Source organism: Chlamydotis macqueenii, chromosome 2 (genome assembly GCF_036417535.1).
Source record: "Chlamydotis macqueenii isolate bChlMac1 chromosome 2, bChlMac1.mat, whole genome shotgun sequence".
Classification (NCBI taxonomy): domain Eukaryota; kingdom Metazoa; phylum Chordata; class Aves; order Otidiformes; family Otididae; genus Chlamydotis; species Chlamydotis macqueenii.
The window spans coordinates 111,586,201-111,603,465 of record NC_141557.1 but is presented as its reverse complement, the minus strand read 5'-3'; the positions used below and the strand labels follow the sequence as shown (position 1 = coordinate 111,603,465).

The 17,265-nt window shown below is 37.9% G+C and overlaps 1 protein-coding gene across 1 annotated transcript in view; it reads right to left on the bottom strand.

Annotated features, from left to right (window-relative positions):
* Positions 1-651: 651 nt before the first annotated feature.
* Positions 652-17,265, bottom strand: part of MYOM1 (myomesin 1) — an 81,145-nt gene continuing 64,531 nt past the window's right edge. The window contains exons 33-39 of the mRNA XM_086740678.1: positions 17,034-17,197; positions 15,564-15,600; positions 15,226-15,248; positions 13,550-13,605; positions 8,180-8,395; positions 5,097-5,220; positions 652-3,875 (exon numbers count right to left, since the gene is read on the bottom strand). Of these exons, the coding sequence (XP_086596804.1) occupies positions 3,655-3,875; positions 5,097-5,220; positions 8,180-8,395; positions 13,550-13,605; positions 15,226-15,248; positions 15,564-15,600; positions 17,034-17,197 (841 nt within the window). The 3' untranslated portion in view covers positions 652-3,654. The remainder of the gene's footprint in view (positions 3,876-5,096; positions 5,221-8,179; positions 8,396-13,549; positions 13,606-15,225; positions 15,249-15,563; positions 15,601-17,033; positions 17,198-17,265) is intronic.

The following is a 17,265-nucleotide window of genomic DNA, read 5'->3' as shown; positions in this document are numbered from 1 at the left end:
AAGGGGAAAAGTCAGCAGAAGGTTGCAGCCAAATCCGGTGCTATCCTTCCTCTCCTTGCCATCGGTCTCATCCCCTCACCATCTTTCGCACAGTACCTTCATCTCTGGAAGCCCTTGTGAAACAGAGCGGTTTTCTCTAACATTTTTCTCTTTACAGCTTTTGTTGCTCTTTTTCCTGGCCAACATTTTGCTTCAGTTCTTAAAACTTATTGTCCTTTTAGCAAGACAAAAAAACTTCTGTGGAAAGATTTGTTTCAGATGTCTGTCTGATCAGTGTAAGTGCAGCTTAAATGGAATATCGTTAATGCATTCACCTTATAGTTATTGTTCAAGGATACAAAACAGAAGCCCACCCTAAGCTAGTTTAGGATGATCTCACTTTGCAACTAGCTGCTTCAAAGATTATGGCTATGTATTACCAAATTATGGCTTGTCAGTCTCAGACCACAGACAGATCTTCCTCAATAATTGGCTAACAAATCCAGAAGTAATTATCAGAAGAACTTAAGGGCACCTAGAACCACAATGCCTCTACTACAGTGGAGGGCAAAGCCTACTTTTCAGATCTTTCATCTTCAAAAATCATCCTTTGTAATTTTGGAAGGTGATTAGATAACATAGCTTAACACAACACTTTCCCACACTGTTAAATACAGTTGTTATAACACAAGAATATGAATTTATTATAAATATATAGAGTTATCCATTTGAATATAAAGAATAATGCGTGCTGGAATGAAATATGTAGGTGAGAAAGAAGTGACACTTCAGATAAACACTGCAGCCACTGTCTGATTTTAAATGTAGACAAATGGTTCTGTGTGTTTGATAGGAGATTCTGCTGCTTCAGAAAAAAATTGCATTCTGTCATTGTGTAATGCACAGAGACTGACAACTCATAGTTGTCATGGAGAATAGAAAATAAATTATACATTTATATTGCAACTTCAATCTACTCAACAGTTCTGTTACTATTAATTTTGAACATTTTGTTACACATTTGTGAACAACCGCAGCTTAAATAATAAAAATGAAAAAAAAAGTCTTCTTTTTAAAATCTTGTATATGTTTATGTCTATATTTCATTTACCATGCATAACAACACTATGCTTCTGCACAGCAAATAGTTTCCAGTAGAACAATACTGATGTGACTGCATTTCCAGCTTTTTGAGGAACCATTCAAATTTACCAAAAACCTCCCATACAATAGTGCATTTTAGTTTAACTTTTTGAAAGTATTTCTGGTAGGTTTTGATTGAAATACCAGGAAAATACTGATTTTTGTTTCAGCAAAAAGCTAAGACCTGATTCTGCTACAATGACACAGAAGACAGATCTGCCATTGGCTTCACGGTGAGCAAAATGGGCTCTGTAATCTGAGATTTGCAACATTTTTAAAACATTCTTCTGAGATCCAGCTTGTTTTCTATTAAAACGAATGAAAAGACCCCTGTCTCGCTTTGCAGGAATTGGATCAGGCTCTCAGTAGTGCGGTCTGTTCTATATATAACTTACGCACTGCCGTTGATGTTTGTGGGAGATAGACTGCCAACCCGAAGGAGCTGTGAGAAGGGATGGATTTTGAGAGAGGTAAGGCGGGCTGAAATAATCGCCATAGCAAAGAGCAGTTCACAGTTGTGTGAAATAACCTGCAGCTCTGTGACGTTTTGAAAGGCCAGACTCTAAGTCTCCAGCACAGTGATGTAATGGCACATTTGTAGATATTTTATCATTTTCTCTAGCAGTTGCCCGAGAACCTACACACATTAAGGTTCTCATTTGAAAAGTCTCTTACCGTGCAAATGCTCCTTACTGCATTTCTGTATGGGACCTACGCTTACATCGTTCGCTGTGGGGCTGCTCCTGTTTTCTACTGATTTAAACTATAATACATAGATGTAGAACAAGGTGTAATGTAGAACTGAATCAAGCTCTATATATCAAACAGTACCTAAGTCTAGTAGGATGATTTTAGTTGTAGTTCAGTCTGTATTTTAAGTTTCTCCCACAACGTTTTTTTTGTGTAAGTCAATTTTTTTATTTGCATAATTTATTTCTCTATGGCATCCAATGTCTTTCTGTCACTCAGAATGGACCATCCAAATTATTTAAATCCTTTACTTTGTTTACAGAATTATTATTACTCTAATTGCCTCCATATAAGCTCTCTAACTACTATTTCATCCAGCAGGAATCTTTCAGTTGGCTTTAAAAAGAGTTGAATAGAACCCTGTTGGAATTCTACTGGAAGGCAATGGATCAGAAAGGTGTTACACATTTACATGCTACTAAGAATCTTGGTTTTCTCATGCTAACAATTCTGTAAGGATCAGTTTCTAATGAGAAACTGGTATTTCTTGTGTTTTCAGTATTTCCACATTCGTCACAGACCAACACCCTAGAAATATCAGTAATCTTCCATCAATAATCCATCTGGAAAAAGCCAATACAATATGATTGAGCCTTCTAGAAGTGGAGATTAACAGAAATACTTTCCTAATAACTAAAATATCTTATTTGTATTCCTTCTATTTAATAATTTCTGGTCACTGAAAAGTTGAACTTAGCTTGCATAGTTACAAAATAAATTCAGACCTTTGTTTTTATTAGTTTATTATTTAGCTTGGACTCTGCTTCTTTCATGGTATCTACACATCCACAAACAAGTTATATTTTCTTACATCCTCAGTACCTAAACATGTGAATGAGCACAGTAATGATTTAAAGCAGAGCTTCTTGGCTTATGTTTATTCCCCACTTAGATGCACCATGAAACTACACTCTCTTATAAGACACCAGTGGGTCTGATCCTAGCGAGGAGAAGAAGGGAAGGTGTTGGGCTGAGTCACTGACGGGGGAAGTAGGACAGTGGGTTTAGCAGGTCTTGGAAGCAGAAATATGATTGCTGTAGCAAAAATGGTGGAGAGACATGAGCATGAGGAGGAGTTGATACTTTATGGGTTAATACTATATACAGAGTACCCCAGCAAGGCCAGGAGGGAATTAATGGAGAGGACTGAGAAGCAGTCATGTGAGTCTCGGTGATAAGAAATGGCCAGATGTCATCCCAATCCACCTGATGAAACAGGTATTCATGAAAGAAACTTGGATCAAACTAAAACCTATTTATGGCCCCACTGCATCCATAGGAGACGGTTGTGTTTCTGGAGATCTTCCCCTGTGGCCAAATTGGTCAGGGTGCAAAGTACACCCCACATGGCATTAAAAGGACTGTATGTATGGTTTCCTTGAGAAAGTAAGCAGGGTCTGCCTCAAGCTACAATGGCCCACAAATATCAATTAATAGATCCACATAATTCATATCAACATTCTTTTACAGAGTAGTAAATATGTCAGTTCTGGACAGGATTTGCTCTAATAACCTCTGCTTATCATGGGCATGTTTTAGTAATTAAAGTCACCTTGTCAGTACATGGATCATTATTAAGATACTTAGAAATCACTACAGTGCAGCGAATCTGGTACTGAGACAGAAGTGCCCATCTACTATGCATTTAAAGTTATGAAGTATTGCAAATGTTATTAAAAAACACTAATAAACTTTTGTGGTAAAATACCATGGCTAGTCTACCACCTATGAAATCTCAGCTTGAGCTTATAATCCAGATCATAACAAGATCACATTCTTTATTCAAGAACACTGGGGGTTTTTTTCCAGTGGTTTCTTTCCCTGCCTATCCAAGCTTTTCTTGGACTGAGGGACCATTTCTGCTACTGCTGCCTTTCCATCAATCTTCTTTGCTGCTTGCTGGTTGCTTTTTGTATCCTTTTCTGTTTCCACAGGGGGTATTTCATTTGGATCAGGTGTTTCTTCTGTAGCAATAATTTCTTCTACATGTGGCTTAATAAAATCTGGTTTAGGAGAAGTAATAACATTTCCCTTATGTTTACTATGCTCAGCAACACAGACTTATGTAAAGTAAGATTTTGCTTTCACATTGGTTATAACTTTGTGTTCCTTTCCCATACCCATATAAAAAAGTTCAGTATCACAAATAACATTACTACTTTTTACACAGCCAAAAGCAAGCCCAAGTTTTTATGGTCTCTAATTAAAAAGATTAAGGGGTAGAACCTGCAAAACATTTACAGAAGTAAATAATTGTTTCTCACATAAGTCATCTAATTTACAGGACTACTCAGAAATGTCTAGGTTACCCATACCAGTAAGGCAAGGGAGGAAAGTATTGCAGTTAAATATTTGTTCTTGCCTTAGGAGCAGAAAGGGGAGGAGAATAAGAGTACAAAATGTTCTGTCAGTAATGATATAACATGTATACACCCTGTATACAACGAAAAAATACTTAGGCAAAAATGTGTAAAACAGATGTTCTGATAATGTTGGAATTTAAGCCTTATTTGGAGCTAAGATGCTCTACATGAGGGAGCTGTAAATGTAGAGAATAAATCAATATCCAAGAAGCAATAATATAGTAAGAGTCTAAAAGAACAGTGAAAATATGTAATATACAAGAATGCTGAATCACTAGAGAGCTTTTCATTTTCCACCCTTTCTCTAAATTGGGCAAAAAAAATATGATCACTTATAATTCCAACTTTATGATTCAATATGGACATACAACTAAGAGAGAATAATTGATTGATCTCAAATAGTGGCTATAGGATCAAAGTTTTCTAAAACACTTTGTCATTAGGGTCCCTTAATTAGAAAGTGTTGTTAAGTGTCAAACATCTAGCTGCTGAAATGAGTCTCCCCTTGGAAAATAACACCATCTGTGTATATATACAAGCTTAGGAGGTCTTTCCTCTGCATTGAGAAATCAGAAAGTATTTATTATGGCTTAAAAAACTTTCATCAGCCAGGTGAGCCAAAGTGAGAACTTGCAGCCCAGTGGAAAGATGATTTTAAAGTGTTGATTTAAATCTCTTTCACTGAGGTTTAACCTGGCAATTTATACTTCACATTTGTTATTGATTAAGGGCATACATACTGTATAAATTTGATTGTTTGGGACCTGAGAAATACTGACTGGCACAGACTATTAACTGCATGATGTTTAACAATTTTTTTTTCATTGGAGTAGAAGACCATAAAGGTGAAAGCGCTCTTACCTTTCTTTTCCCCTTCCTTCCGTTTGCTTGTTGTCGTCGTTTTTTTCTTTTTAGATACAGTTATATCATTTTGATTCTGCCCTTGGACTGTGTCAGTCTGTCCTGACACAGGAATCACAATCACCTGAAGCAAAGCAAGAGCAAAAAGTGCACAAGCGAGAAATGTGGATGCATCACAAATTCTGATTGAAACCACCATAACTGAATCCCTGGCAGCAATATGTTTAGAAGCAGCTATTACTCGAACTTTCAGGGACACATACACCTTCTGAAGGAAAGAGAGGTGGAATCCAGCCTGTTTTCTGGGAGACAGCCCACTTGTGTTCCCCTCACAGTTCTGCCAAAAGGAGGGAGGCAGGAGAACAGATTTTTGAAGATAGAGTAGTAGAAATAAACTGTTGCCAAAATGCAATAATTATTTAAAGTATGCTAATGCTAAGTAATAAACCTCAGTTATCAGGTATTGTGAAGAGCAAGTCATGTTCTTGTTTGCACTCTGGAGGATGGAAGAGATGTGACACTTGCTTTTAAGGTCTATGTCCTGGGACCAAGGCAGAGTGACCTGCTTATCATCTTTGAATTGGCTTCACGTCATACCAAGCAAAATTATAAACTAATTTGAAATTAGTTCTTTAAACTCAGAAGCTTACTGTATCGCAAATAGCAGATACTATTATATTTTGAAATATAAAAATTAAGCTGTTTTACTTTGTCTGATACGCAGCTGTTGTGACTAAATAGTCTGAACTTTTTTATAACAGACATTGAATCACTGATGTACATAATTACACACTTGAACCTTAAAATTGCAATAATGTAATCAAATTTGATACTTGAGTTTTAACTATTTTAGGAGGTAAGGCTATATATACACTGTTTATGTGAAATGCTGAAAACACAGTAGATTTACATAATTTAATGTTAAAAATCCCTGTGATGTGAAATCTATTCTGGAAGAAAAAAGATTTATACCAGATATACTTAACAAGTTCCTTGAAACCGGTGGTACTCTTCATGCATAAAGTTAAGCACATGCTAACCTGTTCTGATAGGTCATAAAACTGATCTAAATCATAGAATCATAGAATCATAGAATGGTTAGGGTTGGAAGGGACCTTCAAAGGTCATCTAGTCCAACCCCCCTGCAAATCTGGATTTTTCTTTTTAATTATTAAGATCATAATCATTAGCCCTTTATAGAAACTCATGAAAAAAACTATTCAAAAATTGCAAAAATCACCACTTTCACCATTGATAACTGTGTTGAATCTGTTGTTACCTGAGCCATTAAGAATTCCCGCATGCTTCCACTTTGCCTTTAACGTTAGCTGACTGTAAATGGCAGACGGCAGGGGTCTAAGTGAGTATTAACTGTACAGCACTTACTAGTGGCATCCTCACAGAAATGTCAGTACTGCAGCAAAATGAGTGCCTGGGCAACAGCACTTTGTCTGCAGTCACAGTAGCTAAAAATGACAAGAGAAAGTTTGTGAAAGGTGCACACAGATCATGCTTACACTGAAAGTTAGTTCTTTAGATTTTGATGTGAAGAATTGTGCTGTTGTGAGACTAGTAATGAAGAGAATTATTAATATTGCACATTGCTTTCCTAATTAGCAATTGGGCTGATAACTGCTTCTGATAATATATATATATGCATGATACCTATTGTCTCACATGGATATATCATATATATTATATATCATACATATATATCATATATATGTCCAGCAGGATGGACATGTATGTACATTCTGTTGCTCTGCCTCAGCTAGTAATAATCAATGGTATTATTGTAAAATAGCTGACATGGAGTTTTAATCTATGTAAGTATGTTCAAAGATCTGGACAAATGCTTTTTGTCTGAAAAAAACCCCACATTTTTTTTCTCTATGTTCCAGCAAAAATTCTTTTTGTAGCTTTAAAAGATCTTGACAAAATATGTTCTTTCTGATCTCCAGTGTTCCGTTTAGATGAAATTAACTGAGTCTAACAAAATACTTACCTAACACCCTTAAATTAAAATGCATAAGCAGGTCCATTGAATTGCATGAGACTACTCCTGTGCCTGAATTTACAAAAATACCTTGTTGAGTTGAGATGTGAAGTAGTGATGGTTGGGATAGAAAGGTGAGAAGAGATGCCATTGTGGATTTTGTTGTGGACACTAAAGTAAAGATTAACAGGGATCTAAAGGGAAGTCGGAAGTAATTAACAGTGGTGAAAGATTAAGATACTAAGATAGTGTGCACAACTACTGGAGCCGTGACTAGTAAAACAAGACACAGTGAAACAAGCTTGTGATAGAAGGAAAGAAGTGAATTCTGTTTATTTGTGAACACAGAGGAGAGTTCATACATTTTTGCAGACACACGCACACACACATTAGTATTCTGGCCTCCTACGCCTAATTCTTATTTATGTTACAGTACTTTTACCCTAATTGGGCAGATTAAACAATATTTATGGATGTAAATGACACCCATATTAAGGCCTCTCTAAATTAACACAGCAATACAAAGGGGCCCTAATGGAGACAAAATCAGCACTAATTTCTCTATGATTTAATTCTCTAACACATTCCATCTATGCTACTTTACCAAAGTTGGAACAAATTTAAACTGCTGCTCAAAAATGTCTCGGTCTTTTTTTCTCTTTCCATCTACCTCATCAGTTGCCTCCACTGAAATAATTCTTCACCCTTTCCCTTTTCGTTGTATGGTCAAATGTTCCAGGAAGAGGGTCAAATGGTGGACCTGTGCTTACAGCCTGCATGCATTTGGCCTGGCTGAAGATGCTACAGCTAGTGTCTGCGAAATTAGCAGTAAGAAAATATTTAGGAAAGGCCCTGTTTTCCCTGGCACCATTAAGTGTATTACAAGCAAAAGTGAAGTGAATGGAAAAATCCAAGGCTGCCTGCTAAAGCAGAAAGCCATTTACACACACAGATTATGTCAGCCTAGCAGCCAAAATCTCCCCCATCCTTCTGTTTCCTAGTCTTAAATTCACGCTTTCCTTTTCTTATCTTCTTTCTTTTCCGCTTGCTCAGACTGCCTCTCTTCCTCAGGTATGAATACACTTACAGTGACATCGCTGGTCTCTGTGCCGTACTTGTTCTTCACCACAATGCTGTATTTCCCAGAGTCGAGTGTGGACACAGTAGAAATGGTAAAGCTGACATTTTTTCCAGATTCATATTTCAGGATGCAATTAGCATCTGATACAAATGATTTTTCATTCTTCAGCCATGAGACTTCAGGGGTAGGATCTCCCCAGACAGTGCAAGAAAGATTAAGTGCCTATAGGAAAAGTATAAAAGGATTATAAGTAAGAGTCAGTAAATATTTGCTGTGTTTTTGGATGCCTGACTGTCCAAATGTTCCAACCCTCTATTTGGCTTCCTGCTTTTAGTAAATGTATGCATATCATCATCAATAATCAATAATTTTGTCAGTCTTCTGCATCGTAAAGAGAAGGAAGGAACTCAGTTAATTCAAAAACTCCATTAAAACCTTTCAATATTTTATGGACCTTCTTATCTACTCTCATAATCACTTTCTCCGTGCATATTGTTTAATATAAAATTAGATACTATCTGCACTTGTGTCTTAGACCTGAAATGAGAATTTGAGGAACCGTCAGATGGATTTGTTCACATTAAGCCCACTATATATTTACCACAGAAGTAAAGAAAGCGTGCCTGCCTTTTTAAATAACTAGGAATGAAGTGTCCTTGGAATATGTTGTTTAATTTAGGATCTTTTTAAACTATGGCCTGACAGCTTTTCCGACTCCTGTAAAACTATTTATAACTTAAATAAATACAGGCTTTACCCTTCCTTTGGCGTTCGTATAAGTATTTCCCTTTGATGTTAGTAATGTTCCTAAGGGCTGAATTCGGTCTCCTCAGACTGAAGGAAGTATCTTCATTGTCAGAGAGCCAGTTGTTGCACAGATCACTGGCAGTTCAATACTTTCTGTAGGCTGGCAAGGCTGTTGTTCTCACAATGTTCAGGTGTCCTTTTTTTTCTTGTTGTTGTCAACTGAGAAATTCATGTTTGGGAGATACTGGTACATATAAATGATCCCCTCCTCTGGTCACAGTGCCATGGGGATCTTCTCAAAGGAGTTTGCAAAAGTAAGTACCACATAGAGAGTCAAATGTGAAAAATCTTCATATGAAACTTCAGTGGTCCTTTGTTCCCACTGTTCCTACATATACTGGACCTTTGTTTAGGAAGGAATTCATTTATGTCTGAGTATTAAATAGTACAGTGGTCTGAATGTAAAACATTATTCAAAGCGGGTTTGGGTGGGTTTGTTATGGGAACTGAAGATTTTTTACTGCAGATAAAATGGTCTTCAGTGGTACATTAGGAATGGACTAAGTGATACATAAGGAATGGACAAGCTTCCACTTGACTGTAATAAAATTTTTCTTTCTTTTTTTTTTAAAGGCTTTTGATAAAAATAAGTCAAAAATAGAGACAACAGAAGAACACTCACATTGTTGGCCCTATAGGGTATCATGATAAAAATCTAGTGTGAGAAATCTGTTTAACAGGCTACCTTCCCTTCACCTCTCTGCTTCTTAACTGTTAGTGTCATGGTGGAAGATGGGACACAAAAGAGACATGCAGAAGGCTGCAGAAATGAACAGATAGAAAAAAAAAATTGGTACCTCTATAAAAATGAAAGATTTTTGTACCTCTGAGAACGAAATAAAAATAAAATAAATCCCACCTCCCCTAAGGAGCAAAATGAGAACAAAAGGGAGGGGGAAGTCTTTCCTCCATCAACAACACATAATTCTTGGTACCAAAGGAAAGGCAGATTCAAGTGAGAGGTGGTTACCGTGTGGTGGAAATGGCCTCTATCTGATTTCCTGCAGCACCTCGAGCTGGTGACCCTGTGGGGCTGTTGACTGCCTTCTCTCGTAGCCTACTGGTGTGAATGTGAATGTGGTTTTGATTGCTATATCAGTTCATCTTTTTGAAAAACAAGGGGAAAACAAGAGGTTTTACATTTCCCCCTCTTCCTTATCTCCCTCAGTACAAACATGCCCTCAGCGAGGCATTGCATATGGGTCCCTTCAGGTGGTCGGCATTTCTTTATTATTGTCTTCCGATTCTCTAGCAAGCAAGAGATCACCACCGAGTCACCCCAGCTACCACTCCGAGATGCTAATAAGCTGATGCCCATGTTCAGACAGCTCTATTAGTTGCATCATTCAAACCTCAGGTGTTTGAAGTGGTGTCAGTACTCCTTAATTCGAAGAGATTCAAGCAGCAGTGATGACTCTTTTTTCCTTCTAAATAATTACTTATAATAGCTGCATTTTGCTTAACCTTGCATCACTAGCTCCTTTTTTTGACATCGTTGCTCCTCGTGATGATATAATAATATATAAAATATATATAAAATATATAAAATAATCCTCAACTTCGATTATTTGTTTTTCAGCTACTAATCTGCCAAGATTTACCTTATCATTCACTACGTAGATGGTGAGATCTTTGGTTTTTTGGAAGGTAATTCCATGATTATGGAGCCTTAGCCAAGAAGAAGTGATTTCCTGCACATGCTTGTTTCAGATTTTCTGTTCTTTGTGCAGGAGATTGTCCTGCTCATGTATATCTTTATTACTCACAGAAACCCCTGATTATACCACTGTATTCAAACTGAAATCCTTATCTTGGTAAAAAAGTGTGTCCTGTCCTCCCGAGGGGAAGAGGTACCTTTTCCCTTCAAGATAATCCCCCTCTTCTGGTAGTGGTCTGGCTCTGATGATTGGCTGGGTGGGGGGAAAAGGGATTGGAAACTTGTCTAGATGTTGTGGTGAGTGAATGAAATCTATCAGGCAACCTAATCTATCCGAAAAATCCCCTACATGAGTAAACTCCATCTCTTTGAAACGGATCTTAGTATTTCAGAGCTGCACACAGAAGTTCCCCTAACAAGTCTGGACCTGGGGCATTGAGGCATGTAGAACAACCAGCAGCTGCAAGTCCAGACCCTTTGTGTCCCCCACTACCTTTTCTGCCTTTCGCTGCAGATTATCATGAGCAGGGCAGTACAGGTGGCAGAGGGAAATATGTCATTGTATTTTAAGTATTGCCATTCCTCTTGCATAGGAGCACAAACTCAAATCCATAGGTGGTTTGGACAAAGATGCCAGGGACTGAATTGAAGCACCTCAGTCATGGGAACCTGCTCCATTCTTCCACTCTACCTGTGAGGGCACCTACCCCTGGCAGAAGGGTAGAATGGGGAGTTGGTAGGCAGAAGGATGCAACATGTCACTTCTAGGTCTGAAAGGGCCTGTCTGTCAGAATCTCAAGCCTCTCCTTTTAAAAATAAAAACCCCTTACTCACTTACAGGCCTTTATTAAAGGAGCCACTTAGGTGAATTTAGCTGGCTGTACACAAAACTTATGCTCGTATTCTCTTTCAGGTCAAATTCCTCCCTAATATGAACTGACACTTTGCCTTTTCCAATTATATCACGCTGCTGAAGAGCGTTTATGTCTATCAGTGGAAGCCTCTTAGGCCATCTGGAATGCTGTTTGATTAACACTGGGTAAACCCTGGTTCATTTGCTCTCACATGTATCTTTCAGCTCACATGTAAAAAGCTAATAAATAGCATCACAGTCATGGTGTTAATTTCAAGTTTGAGATATGCATATGCTTGGAAGTTCAATCTAGGGATACCGGTCTGTTCATATAGCTCTGTAGTTATGGCTGCACTAGTATTCAGAATCAAGGCTTGCAATTGCCAGTCCTCTGCTACATCATTTACTGTTTTTCAAAATCCTTGATGATTGTGCAATTTGCCTGAATTGCACAACGGAGAATTGCATTCTCCTCTCTCCAGTATATATGCAAACGACAGACAGATGAGCCAACACCACGCAAACAAGCACAGTTTTCTCTGATCACTCTCTGTTCTACTCCGTTTCTCAAAACAATCATCTACTGAATGCAGACACATAAGGTCAAGGATATTTGTCTCGAGTTCTGGGAGTATTTCAGTCACTTACTCAAACACCACAAATGTCCTTGCTGTCAAGGACAATGTGTGTCTGGGTGAGATTTTGCAACTCATTTTTTACAAACTCCCTTTTTATAAACACTACACATTTTGCTTTAGTGAGCTCATCCTCAACTTCATATCAACTCTTTTTTTTTGTCAGAAAGCTTAAAACTGATAATAACCACCTGAATTTATCCCCTGCCAAAGCAGTCTGACAATCTCATCTCCAAGCAGAAGCACTATTAGCTGAGAATCTGCAAATCCATCCTGTTTCTTTGTGTTTTCTACCTAGTTACAATGCTCATATGAGCACTTCTTACTTCTACAGCATTTCCCAAACTGCTGAATCTTTTAATGAAAGTTTTAATCAAATGTCATTTCATTTTATAATTCAAAGATACTTAATTTTCCCAGAAGTGCTGCAGTCCATTATCCATTGGCTATGTTATATCTCGCATTGTTAAGCGATTCAGACCACGATTTTAGATTCTTAGAACTTGTGCTCAGCTTACAATCAAATACTGACAGATAAAGCTGACCTACTGCCAGACAAAGACAGAAATATCAGGAAGTTGTCTTACTGTAGTTGCGTGTTACAGGTTTTCAGTGACATTAACGTGCCCTATTTCAATGTTCGCACGCATGGTAAAGAGGAACTGGGTAGTGGCAGACCATCGGGAAGTGAAGAGCAGGCGTTTCTTGGTCTCAGTACTATTAAGCAGCAACTTGTAGAAGCAGTGTGCTGGGAAAAGCTTGCAAGATTGAGAACTGACTTTCTGGGTCACCTGTTCTGTGCTCAAGCATCGATGTAGCCAAGTTCCTCTGGGAGTGCCTTACAATAATCTTTCAGCTAAACTTTGCTAATATAATCCAGTGTAACATCAGTGATTTCTTTTTACTTCCTTCCCATTTACTCCGATGAAATAGAGAAAACAATCTCCTTTTGTCTGGGAGAGAATTGAGTTAGAATGGTTTACCAGTTCTACACCATTTAAAAGCCAGCTTTCACAGGTGACTATCTTGCCACATTTTGAGGAAGTTAACTGCATAAGACATAGAATGACCTGCTATCTTGTAAATAAGAGTTTAAACTTCCCTGATACCCTGTTACAAAAAAAAAATCTAACTGTGAAACCTGTGCATGAATTTTTAAAGAGCTGGTTATATAAGGAGGTTTAGTCTCAACTCACATTGCCATCTCACTTTTATCTAATGCTGAAGAAAAGACGCTGCCCTGAATACATAAACCCATCTGTGCAAGACTGTTGAATTATGTACAGAAGGCAGGGGATGAATAAATAATGTAGCAGATTTTAAAGATGGCACCTTTAAGAAAAAAAAAGGTGAGTATTTTGCCATCATTGAAAGGCATTCAAGCCGTTGGACTGTTGTGTAAAGCTTCAGTTAATTTACTGTACCTTGCCCTCTTGGATGGTGACAACATCTGGTAAACCTCCAAGTACCCGTGCCCGATCTGGAAATAAATAAGCGTAATTTTCTTTAGTGTCTTAAAATCAACTGTGTCCCAGATTCTGCTTTGCCTCTAGTTCTTTCCTTTTATCTTATTTATGTATAACTTGCCTCTGACATCTGCGCTAGCAGAGAACTATTCGGCATTCTTAGCACACCATTCGGACTTCAAAAAATGTGGAATTCCCAGCAAAAGATGTGTTAATAGCTGGTGTCAATCACTTACAGAGAGGAATTAAAGTACATGTGCTGTGTCCTGCAGATTTTGTCATCAACTCAGTGTTACTTCTGAGTGCGCAAAAAAAAAGTGAATTTTTTGAGATCTGGTGCTGTAAATTTTTAGTATTGTAAACAAAAAATGTTATGTTTTCAAAATTAAATGAATGACAGCTAATAAAGTGGTGGAGAGAAGGTTTTGATCTAAATATAAAGACCATCTCAGTGACAGTACTGAAATTCCACCGCTTTGTACGTATCTGGGCATAAATGAGATCAGTATCTGGTCTAGTTTTAAGCTCAAAGTCCCATAGGAATCTTACATAAACACAAATAAGCTGATGACATGCAGGCGTTGCTGCATTTATTCTAGAGTATAGGTTTTGTTCGTTTTAAATCTTGGTGGAGCCTGGCAGAGGAAGGAAATGACTATACAAAATGTTCTTCTCTAATGTGTTCTGTAAAAGATGGCTCTGGAGCACAGATGTAACAACCTTATGAGACCAGGAATGGGACTGCTTTATGTCAATTAACATGCCAGCCCCTCACGAATGGTCCAGGCTTAGAAATTAAATGCCCAGGGCAGGGCTCTTACTGATCCCTTCGTGCTGTCTCAGCTGGGATTGTAGGTATCACTGTACATTTCCAAACCCCGCTCTATTTGGTGTATATGTCCAGGAGGAGTTAGCTCAGATCTCTCTATACATTTTTCTCCAATAACTTTTCAAATGTCAGTTCTGCCCTTGTTTTTATGCAGGTCTGAAAATCATCTGCAGTGGGAGAACTTTTTGATGTGTTACATTTTTTCCATGCATTTTTCCGTAAATATGGAGAATACTGAGCTTCATAATTCAAGTTGAATTCTAATGATTTATTCTTCAATTAATTACTGCATACTTTGGTTTTAGTTACTGTGTTGGAATTGGCACACACGCAAAAGTATCAGGAGATTCAGGGATCAGTCTTTAAGCAATGCAAAATCTATTGTTGCTTTCTTACTCTTCCCTGTTTGTAATGTAGAGCCATTTGACATTTTAGATACTTCAAAACTAGACAAGTGATTTCCTCCATCTTTGAAAACAAAGTGACTTTGTGCAGAGAACATGCATGAGAAATCTCAGCAATAAATATAATTTTTAGAGAAAGCTAACTGCTAGTGGGAACAGGATCTTAGACTGGAAAAATCAACATAACCCATAACTACAATGGCAATGTGCACCAATGTTAAATCACTAAAAGGTCACTCTCCTTGCTTCCCCTTGGTGTAAGGACAAATTCATCTTAGGATGAGCACATGCTCATACACATGTATACACGCCCTCTCTCTCCCAACACACAACCTTCCCAGAGAGGAAGAAAACCTTTACAAACAGTTTATTGCACCCATTGTCAAAGAAGGCCCACTTACTTTTCTCCGCAATCGCAGCTTGCCTGGAGATGAAAGAAATAAAAAGAGAGTCCAATTTCAGTTAAGGTTTACTTAGAGTGATTGAAAAATAGTTTATCTTTTTAATTGCCTTTAATCTGTTAAGGAAAACCTCTCTCATCATTTGGCAATACTGCTTTTTCTACATTACCTAACTGTTATATAAGAATTGCACCAAAGAAGTCACATGCAAAACTCCTGCAGGCCTATGTAGGACTAGGGTTTGTTTCACAGGTTATATTTAGCTCTAGCACAAAACAAACAAATACTCCTATTATTTTATGGCTGTCATTACTGTATTTAGATGGCATAATACTTACTTTAATCTCTGGAACTCAGCAAAGGCTTCATCAAAAGCTTTGTAAAGAGAAAAGTTGATTTTAAAGGTAGGTTCAGAGATAAATCTTCACAAGTTTAAATTTAAAACGTAGAAATAAATTTTAAATGTAGACCTCATTAAAGAAATATTAATGGATGGATGCAGTATATTGTATAAGCCCTAAAATGCTGCATGGTTCAACTAGTAAAGATGGTTGGACTACTAAAGGCCATCTTGTATATGGCAGCTGTTAGATATACATATGAATGCACAAACATACTTTTTTTCCTTCTAAAAGTTAGGCGTTAAGACAAAGAGATAGCAGGACAGCAATAGGCTGAATTAATCTCACAAAACAGAGGAAGAAATCCACAACAGACCACCTAAATCATAGCTTACAGCAGTGGTCTCACAAACTTTTTTGATCGTACAGCTCTATCAGTAAAAATCTTTTTTAGCATACATCCCCAGTGTATGTTCATTTATTTATTTATAAATTATGTAGATATACTACTGAAGTTCTCATATTTTCTTCCTGTACTGCAGTGGATCAGCTTGCATGCACCCCACTTTGGAGACCACTAACTTATGAAATACAAGAGATTTGTTTTTTCCAAATGCTTTTCACATCTGGTCTGGAGCATCACACTGATGGCCATGAACAAACCAAACTCCTGTCTCCTTTGTAAATTCAGGCTCAGCTGCCATCATATGGGAGCTCAACCTCCCTGCTTTCAAAGGAAAGAAGACATCTCTTTTCTCAGAAAGCGAGGAGAGAGTACAGAAGGAGCAACATGGAGTTGATTATAAGGTTATTACACTTAGACAGAGCTTGCAGACCCGAAGTGAAGCTTTATGGATGGGAACAGCTGGGAACAAAAACTCAGCAGTTTGGAAGGAGTTAATCTGTTCCCTAGGATCTGAGAGGTCTCTCAGAGTAAAAGCTTCCAACAGTCAATCCAAATAATTTTAGCTGTTCCCCTAACAGTCCTTCATCGTGCTGATGAAAGGGACCAGTCTTGACATGTCTGAAGAATAAGGAGCCCTATTATATCCATCCAAGAAATGCAGTAGGAAAGTAACAGAACAAACTTGTCCCTCACTTCCTCCTCCAAATATTACTTGGAAGGGAGAGATACAGAAGGCATTCAGTTCCACAACTTGTATTTAAAACTGTCAATCAATGCCAACAACACAAAGATAGCTCAGAAACTGAGCTGACGTCTCAGTAGGCAAACTGCAAGCTGGTATTTGGAATACAAAAAAGCTGTTCGCAGTTTATGACCTGAGAGCACAGTTGGGGAAAACAAATTGCATTGTCCCCACAAACACTGCCAGGCTGCTGGCTACACACACAGACCCTACAACCCAAGAAGTAAGAGGTCTGTAGCAAGATCCTGCTATAGATGCCCCTGCCCAACCAGAGAGTGATGCCTACATACAGATGATGTTAGCAGAGGGAATGGCCTACCTTGTCCAGAAAGATCTATTGTTTTTTTGTGTCCTGTTTTACCATCGAAGAGTTCCATTATGTATTTGCCTTTGTCCTGTGGAGTTGGCTCATTGATCTGCAACCAGATCTGCTCCCCGGTGACGCCAGTCTTCACTCGGTCTGTAAATCTAATCTGGGTATCGCTGAAAAATACAAAATAATGTTACCCTTTCATTTTACTGGAGTATAAATGGGATGAGTCACTGAGTAT